This window comes from Atractosteus spatula, chromosome 9 (genome assembly GCF_055471065.1).
Source record: "Atractosteus spatula isolate fAtrSpa1 chromosome 9, fAtrSpa1.hap1, whole genome shotgun sequence".
NCBI lineage: Eukaryota > Metazoa > Chordata > Actinopteri > Semionotiformes > Lepisosteidae > Atractosteus > Atractosteus spatula.
This window is the reverse complement of record NC_142714.1, coordinates 42,333,163-42,342,643: the sequence shown is the minus strand read 5'-3', so window position 1 is coordinate 42,342,643 and position 9,481 is coordinate 42,333,163. Positions and strand designations below refer to the sequence as shown.

The window sequence follows — 9,481 nt, the reverse complement described above, 5'->3', positions numbered from 1 at the left end:
TTAAGAGAAAAAGATTATGCTTTAATTGTTTATTCAAGATAAGAAATAAACTCTACAACACAACACTGAAAATGCAGTCATAAACAACTACAAAATTATAATGTGCAAAAAACAATGATCAAATATGAAGGTTTCACAAACTGTTTCATGTCTAAATGTGAGTATACAGGTTGTTACCATTCCAGATCAACTTGCACACAGAACCAATTCATGCTGAAAACCATCTTAAACCACCTATGTCAGGTCTAAATTCCTTAACACTGGGATAAGCCCTTTTATTTACAAGTTAAAAAACAAGCTCATTACAAACAAAAGGGAAAAGACTTGAATCCATAACAACAAATGATGTAAAAGAAAGACAATGAAAACCTACAGATTTAATGATAAACTTAAAATGTTCAACTGTAGCCCATTATCTCAAAACTTAGTCACCTTTAAATCTCTTTGAAAGTCCTTAAAATCCCAGACCAGGCTAATCCAGAAAATACTTTCTCAAACCAAGCTCCTGCCCTCTGGAATAAGTTTAACTCTTTACTGCAATTGTTTTGAAACTACTGTACTCTTATCTAGCTGCAAGAAACGGGCAAGGGTTGGTATTGTGCAAGACAGTTTCTTGTCCAAGTGCAGATTTGGTTCAAAGACCTAACCAGGAATAGGCTGTGCTGTCGGCTAACAGTGCCATGATAACTTATTCAAAGTGGCCTCCACTCTCTGATGTATTTATTCAACCATCTTTCCATATCTGGTTTCAAGTTTACTGGTCAATCCACTTATTATAGTACATCAGTTTCTAATAAACTACAGCCATTATGGGTGGTACTTACAAGTCATGCATTTCCACATTTTGAAGTTAAAATAGGAAGCTTTTCAGCTATGTTGTGAATCTGTGTTTTGGTGAGGTGTGGCAATGGGGGAAATCAAGGAGAAAAGTCAGGTTACAAATTGGATGCACCCCAAAAACTGGCACCCAGAGGTAGTGAGATCAACTAGAGAGAAGCAGACGGGATAGACTCTGAGTGGGGTTGACCTCTCCCCTGGGTTAATGGGAAGGTAAAGAAGAACAGGCAGGGGGAAGAGGATTTCTAATTGCATCTGGGCTGCGGTCTAGAAAAAGAGTGAGAGCTCAGGGGAAGCATGTTGAGTTGGCTTTATAGGCTTGTGGGACTCGGCAAGCACCTGAAGGAGTAGGACACTGTCTGGCAAGGTAGGATCACATTCGTTTCCCACAGCTGTGAGTGAAAGGAATCTAGGCAGCATGGGAATTGGGGGGGGGGGGGGGGAGGGTTCTGTGTACTCCTGGGTTTCACTATCAGCAGACAAGTTTGTGGTCTTGAGGAGAGAGAATGAGGAACCAAACGGTGTGAGGGGTTCAAGTGGCAATTTAACACAGATGTGTCCCTGGCCAAACAGGATTAGCCACTATAGGTATAACTGAACAAGTGGTGGGCTGTTGTGAAGATCAGAGTGACTGAAACCCAGAGAGGAGAAAATGCAGGCAGACATCCCTGAGAAGTGACCAATTAAACGGTTAGGAGCCCAGAGGGATTCTGTCCGTCAGACTTAATGACGGACCACTCAAGATGCAGAAAATTAAGGTGATATGCCAGCAGTGCTGCAATTATCATGGTTAATGTGCTGCTGTTATTAGCTGTGGTTGTTAAGTTGGATAGCTTTAAGAATAAAATGTTACAACACTTTCTTACTGTGGAAACCTTAAATGAATTTTCCCCTTCTCTCTCTTGAAAAATGTCTGCCTCATTTTGTATAAGAAAAAAGATAGAATATCTGTTCTGAAAATAGTTGCTATTTAAAGAAAGCCTAAAAGGACATTATTTAGCCTCCTTCCCACTGGCTTTGAAAACAAGAGATCCAATGTATTTCTTAAGAAATTAATAAAGGGTTACACTAAAGAAATATCTCTATGCAAGATGCATTGCTTCAACCAGACACGAAACTTCCTCCAGTAACTTCATGTAGAAATGATACTGGAGACAGAGACAACTGACATTTCTTATCTTTAATTGAAAGCGAAGCATTAATTGAGAGGCTGTTCTTGCTACAGTATATATACTGTATCTTAATGCTAATGCTGTAAAATGTTTATTGTTAGTAATGATTTTGCAAGTACATTATGCTTGTCTTGCACGAGGAATATTACCCATAATTCTACGCATAAGGTTTACTGTGAAGAGAATGGAGAACTTCATGTGCATGATATTCAAGCTATAACCTTTCTCCAAGTGTTTTTGCTCCATTCTGCTTAACCTTAACATCAGTAACATCTATACAATAAAAAGCTAGACCAACAAATACTGGTAATGATGCCTTACTAGAGAGACTATTATAGACTTGCAGAATCAGATCTACAGTACTACTGTTCCTGAACATTGAGCAACTGCTATAGACAGCCTGTACCTGATTTAGTTAGTAGACCAGTAGACTGTATTGCCACATCTTCAGAAGATCTTTGACAACTGCTCAACCAGGAGTTCTATTATTGGGACAAATTCTGGCATGCAAGCTGGATAGCAGCTGATGCAGGTTACATCACAAACCACAGATCATACCTTAGCACTGATAAAGATTAATTCAATAATGACCGACCTGCTGAGGACTGACTGCAAGAATTACAGAACAATGGAGGGTTTGTGAATATTCACAATCAAATTAACAGCTTCACAGGACTGGCACCTAGGGTTTGCCTTGGGCCTTGGGCTGTGAGTGGATCATGCCGCAGTGAAACGCAATTCCATCTCCTGGATGGAGAAGAACAGTAAGACAGTTCAGGTCTAACCAAACAAAATCTAAATCCGAAAGCCTAAAATGAAGTGGTCCTTAATTTAAAGAATTCTTTTCTTTTTTTTAAGAAAAAGAACAATCTTCATCTCGTGAAGAAGGCTAGCCTAGTCTGACATTTTTTTTTCTAGAGGCAACTAACACTCCCTATCTTCAATCAAAAGTGAAGCATAGTTGGAGATGCCTTTCTTGCTATATATTACAGCACATCTTATTGATAATGCTGTAAAATGTGGTCATTGTTCGCAATGATGTGCGCTTCCCCTGAAGTACTTACTCTGCACACACTTCTGGAGAAGAAGTGCATTCCGCCACCCCTCGACTTTTACATAAGACGCTACGTTACCTGAAAAAGCACTGAAGCCATTGCTGGGCAGTTTACAGCAAAGGAAAGTATCTAAATCGAAACTCCAGCCTATGTGGAATGAGCAGGCAGCACCTTGCAGTGGCCAATGGTAAAAGTGAAGTGGGATGAGTGAACAGAGAGAGAGCACAGTCTGTCCACAATGATGAAGGAGAAACCCCGTCCCCGCCCCCACCGGAGTCCTCCTAGTGCACCAGTTCGGGCTGGTTCTCCACGAAGGGCAGCACCCCGCTGACATAGTAGGCGATGCCCAGAGACAGCAGGGCGATGACCACGATGAGCAGCAGCACCCTCCAGAAGCCCAGGTCCTCCACGAACTCCTGCCAGGTGGTGCGGAAGCTGGAGAGCACCCCCTCGCTGTGCTGGAGGTTGGGGTTCAGAAGGGAGTGGCTCTCCATCGCGCTGTAGACACACGGGTCAATACTTCAGAATGGAGGTACACCATCGACCAGGTGCACTGGTCTTGGATCTGACTACCTCAACTCCTGTTAAGCTGTGTAAGCACCAGTAAGAAGTCCACGCCCCAGGTGAGGGGACAGGAGCACTGGCGTGAGGTCAGCAGGGACCAAAAATAATGTGGAAAAAGAAAGAGTACCCCTGTGCTGCATGACCTCCAGGGTGGCCTTACCCTATTTAACTGGGTCCAGCCTCGTCACCCCTTCCAGCAGGGCACAACAGCTGTATCTCAGTTCGCTGTGGGAACTGAACCCACAATCTTCCAGCTCTTGGCCCAGAATCCTTGCAGCTGCTCCTGCTAATACCTGCTCATGGTAACCCAGAGCCCATCCAGGCAGGACTTCACCCTGGCTGGGAGGCCAGGCCATTGCAGAGCACAGAGGGCACAGACAGATCCCCAAGGACAATGCAGAAATACCAGTAACCCTCACCAGGAAGTCATAGGAAGGTGAGGGCATACCAAAAATGAAGGGGAGTTGGTGGGGAACATGTAAATTCCTTACATAAGGTGGTTAAAAATTTACAGTGCCTTGCGAAAGTATTCGGCCCCCTTGAACTTTTTAACCTTTTGCCACATTTCAGGCTTCAAACATAAAGATATAAATTTTTTATTTTATGTGAAGAATCACCAACAAGTGGGACACAATTGTGAAGTGGAACGAAATCTATTGGATTTTTGAAACTTTTTTAACTAATAAAAAAATGAAAAGTGGGGCGTGCAAAATTATTCGGCCCCCTTGCGTTAATACTTTGTAGAGCCACCTTTTGCTGCGATTACAGCTGCAAGTTGCTTGGGGTATGTCTCTATCAGTTTTGCACATCGAGAGACTGAAATTCTTGCCCATTCTTCCTTGCAAAACAGCTCGAGCTCAGTGAGGTTGGATGGAGAGCGTTTGTGAACAGCAGTTTTCAGCTCTTTCCACAGATTCTCGATTGGATTCAGGTCTGGACTTTGACTTGGCCATTCAAACACCTGGATACGTTTATTTGTGAACCATTCCTTTGTAGATTTTGCTGTATGTTTGGGATCATTGTCTTGTTGGAAGATAAATCTCCGTCCCAGTTTCAGGTCTTTTGCAGACTCCAACAGGTTTTCATCCAGAATGGTCCTGTATTTGGCTGCATCCATCTTCCCCTCAATTTTAACCATCTTCCCTGTCCCTGCTGAAGAAAAGCAGGCCCAAACCATGATGCTGCCACCACCATGTTTGACAGTGGGGATGGTGCGTTGAGGGTGATGAGCTGTGTTGCTTTTACGCCAAACATATCATTTTGCATTGTGGCCAAAAAGTTCGATTTTGGTTTCATCTGACCAGAGCACCTTCTTCCGCATGTTTGGGGTGTCTCCCAGGTGGCTTGTGGCAAACTTTAGACGAGACTTTTTATGGATATCTTTGAGAAATTGCTTTCTTCTTGCCACTCTTCCATAAAGGCCAGATTTGTGCAGTGTAAGACTGATTGTTGTCCTATGGACAGACTATCCCACCTCAGCTGTAGTTCTCTGCAGTTCATCCAGAGTGATCATGGGCCTCTTGGCTGCATCTCTGATCAGTCTTCTCCTTGTCTGAGCTGAAAGTTTAGAGGGACGGCCAGGTCTTGGTAGATTTGCAGTGGTCTGATACTCCTTCCATTTCAAGATGATCGCTTGCACAGTGCTCCTTGGGATGTTTGAAGCTTGGGAAATCTTTTTGTATCCAAATCCGGCTTTAAACTTCTCCACAACAGTATTACGGACCTGCCTGGTGTGTTCCTTGGTCTTCATGATGCTCTCTGCGCTTTCAACAGAACCTTGAGACTATCACAGAGCAGGTGCATTTATACAGAGACTTGATTACACACAGGTGGATTCTATTTATCACCATCAGTCATTTAGGACAACATTGGATCATTCAGAGATCCTCGCTGAACTTCTGGAGTGAGTTTGCTGCACTGAAAGTAAAGGGGCCGAATAATTTTGCACGCCCCACTTTTCATTTTTTTATTAGTTAAAAAAGTTTCAAAAATCCAATAGATTTCGTTCCACTTCACAATTGTGTCCCACTTGTTGGTGATTCTTCACATAAAATAAAAAATTTATATCTTTATGTTTGAAGCCTGAAATGTGGCAAAAGGTTGAAAAGTTCAAGGGGGCCGAATACTTTCGCAAGGCACTGTACCTATGAATTGTGACACTAACAGTTACACTACCGTTACATTCTAGTGTCTCAGTGTCTAAAACTGCTATTTTAAAGTTTACAGCACAGATTATTGTAATTTGGGGTGAAGGCAAGGCATTTATAATAATTATTGCTTGAACTTATATAGCACTTTTCTGGACCCTCCACTCAAAGCGCTTTCCAGGTAATGGAGACTCCCCACCACCACCAGTGTACCTGCAGCCATAGTGAACCAGAACACTCACCACACATTAGCTAATAGTAGGGAAGAGAACAGAGTAATGAAGCCAATTCATAGATTAGGGATTATTAGGGGGCCAAGATTGGTAAAGACCAATACCTACCCTACTCTTTTCGAGAATTGCCCTGGGAATGACCACAGAGAGTCAGGACCTCAGTCTTGCATCTCATCAGAAGGACAGCACCTTTTTATACTATAGTGTCCTCATCACTATACTGGGGCAATAGGACCCACATAGACTGCAGGGTGAGCGCCCCCTGCTGGCCCCACTAACACCTCTTCCAGCAGCAACCTTAGTTTTTCCCAGGAGGTCTCCCATCCAGGTGCTGACCAGGCTCACACCTGCTGAGCTTTAGTGGGTTGCCAGTTAAGAGTTGCAGGGTGATATGTCTGCTGAAGTTCAATGCCAATGCCAATGCCCTGTTTTTGAACTTACCAGTATCAGGTGACGCAGATATATGTGTTCTCAGGTTATCTGAGGTAAAACGTTTGGAAGGTCTTTTCTCATTAAACAGTATTGCCAGTACAGGAAAGGAGAAGTCTTTTCAAGTTGATCATTAGCTAGCAAAACACATTAACATCAACCACTCCGGATGGTAAAGAGGTAAAGTTATGAGGCTGTTTGCATTCAAACTGTAGAGAGCACTGATGGAATAGCCTTTAGAAAGCTCAAGTCTCATAACCTTTCTGCTTCAGTAAATGTGCCTAAAAATCACAGGTGCACTCCTCATGTACCATTCTGTTTCATACTACCAAAATCACACACAAGTAACAAGACAAAGTACTACAGCTTTGGGCGGAACTCTAGAAACTGGGTCTCGGCAGCCTGCCAGACCCATAAGAACAGTACACAAGCAGCATTCCAAAAGGCTTTATCACTCTTCCTCCCACACCCACCTCTCGCTCTCGGCCAGCTGCATGGACTCCAGCTTGGAGTGCGCCCCCCGGTTGAAGCCCTTCACCTCCTGCTCCTCCAGGCCCTCCAGCAGCCGGATGGCGTCCTTGTTGACGCCTCTCCTCTTCGCCAGCACCAGGGGAGTGGCGCCGTTGTGATTGCTGTGCCAGGAACACAAGGAGACAGGTTGAGGCCCCAGCCTCCCAAAGGGTGGAAGAGTTTCCAGCACTTTGACATGGGACAGACGGGGGTCTGCACCTACCAGATGTCAATTTTGAGCCCGTTCGAGACCAGGAACTGTATGGTGTCGACGTGGCCGCAGAGGTGCAGCGCGGTGTTGCCCTGGTAGTCCGTGGCCAGCAGGTCAGCCCCGAATTTGTGCAGCAGCCGGCAGATCTCCACGTTGCCGCGGGCCGCCGCCAGGTGCAGCCCCGTACGGCCGCGGTTGTCCCGGATATTGGGGTCGAAGCCGCTTTCCAGGAGGCGCTTCGAGTAGTTCAGGTCCCCGTCGATGCAAGCCTGCAGCAGGGGCACGTTCGTTTGGGAGGAGTCATTGATGAAGACATACGACATGTCTGAGTGGGTGTCGGTAAAGTCCAGGGTACCTGCGGGACAAGAAAACAAGCGCCGGGAACGGTGTGTTAGAAAGTTAACTTTTAGTGGAAGTGGTGTAGGCGTAAGATACACGGCGCGTCTGTCACACCCTCAAACTCGCACTGTGCTATGAGAGCCTGTCATCATTTGGACATGAACCCTTAAAACATGTATTAAATCTTTTCTCGCTTCGTTAACCGTACATTTTTCGGGATTTGTTTTTATTTTTAATACAAAATTACTGCGTCACGAGTGCGGTCCCATAAACATCGTAAGATAAAGAGCGAAATCTCCATCAAGCGCAGAAAAGGCGAGTGAAACTCTCAGTTCACATCTGCCCCCTTCGAATCGGATGTGCTCATCTGGGTACACACCGATCCTACAGGTACAGTACGCCCCAACTCTGCACCGCAACGGAGAGCCGATAGTAAACCATTACATCACAAATAAACACACGGCATCGCCTGGACCTCTCGAGCTAAACCGAGACGTACCTTAACGGGTGATGCCTATGTTTGAGCACAGATGCACGCCAAGATTCGTATAAAATATAAAAACATGCTAGCAAAGAAAATAAATAATTTAGGATGCACCTAAGCCGTCACAGATCCACTAAATTGGATTCTGCTCTAAACATCCTTTCAAAAAACCTTAATCATCAAGACGACTCGCTTACATGCATCGTATTTACATAACCAGTCTTAAGCAAACGTCCCGAAAGCAGCAGTTTTACCCATTACCTGATTATGTTTTGCAAAAGAACCGAAAATATATGCCTCTTTTCCCTTTTATGTTGTTGCCGATCTAAGACGACACAAACCACCCGTAAACGGACCTGACAATTTCACGTCTACATCAGGGTGCTTTACGGCAGTGGGAGCTGTCTCGTTTCCATGGTTACCCCAGTCAGGAGCCGCCTACTCACTTATAGAGGAGATTGACCCATCATTATATAAGACACAGCAATCTAAATCTACAAGTCAGAATCACCGTTTTAAATAAAAAAAGGTATCATTACAAGTTTCAAAATAGAATTTAACATCATATAAGGTATAAAGACTCAATGTAGTAATAGTAGAGGGCAAATTAGGAAGGTGTAGCCAGATCTGAAAAGCTGAGAAAGGCTGGGCCTGGTCAGTACTGGAATGGTAGATCTCCATTAAAACTGGGCACCTGCTATAAGTAGCACTGGTGGACCAGTAGGTGGTTCTCTTCCCCCATAACAGAATTTAATAATAATAATAAAGAATAATTTCTTGCATAATGTGCAGCATCCACCTTAAAGACGCAACGACAACCAAACTGTGCACAGTAGGCTCTCCAAACATCAGCTATCAGTGGGTTGGAGAACAGAGTAATTAAGCCAAGTCATAGATTATTAGGAGGCCAGGTAACAATTTGGCCAGGATACCAGGGTTACACCCCTACTCTTTTCAAGAAGTGCCTTGGGATTTTTAATGACAACAGAGTCAGGACCTCAATTTCACATCTCATCCAAAGGATGGAGCGTTTTTAAAGTGTAGTGTCCCCATTAAGGCCTACATAGACCATAGGGCACATGGCCCCTATTGGCCCCACTAACACCTCTTCCACTAGCAACCATAGCTTTTCCAAGGAGGTATCCCATCCAGGTGCAGGCCAGGCTCACACCTGCTTAGCTTCAGTGGATTGCCAGTTGTGAGTTACAGTGTGATATAGTATATTAATTATAATAATTTACAATCCAATGTCCCTGTGTGGTGACAGGGACAGTGTGCTGAAATAGGTGCTGTCTTTCATTGAGACTTTCAAACTGAGTTCCTGACTTCTTGGTCATTAAATGTAAAAATAAATAGCACTTTTCCAAATTTTAGGGATATTAACCCCAGTTTTCTGAATACATTCGATTCAATGTGGAAATGCAGGCCTTCTTAAAGTCTCCCCTAAACTGAAATAATTTAGGGTGAAATAATGGTGAAATAATTTCTCTCCTCACCACC

The 9,481-nt window shown here is 44.1% G+C and overlaps 1 protein-coding gene across 1 annotated transcript; it reads right to left on the bottom strand.

The window, feature by feature from the left end:
• Positions 1-8,369, bottom strand: LOC148828599 (ankyrin repeat domain-containing protein 46). The gene is made up of 4 exons (XM_088924580.1): positions 8,243-8,369; positions 7,171-7,513; positions 6,911-7,069; positions 1-3,562 (listed from the first exon to the last, which is right to left on the bottom strand). Exons 2-4 carry the CDS (start codon positions 7,479-7,481, stop codon positions 3,346-3,348), a joined length of 687 nt encoding a protein of 228 aa, XP_088780706.1. The 5' UTR covers positions 7,482-7,513; positions 8,243-8,369; the 3' UTR covers positions 1-3,345.
• Positions 8,370-9,481: the final 1,112 nt, after the last annotated feature.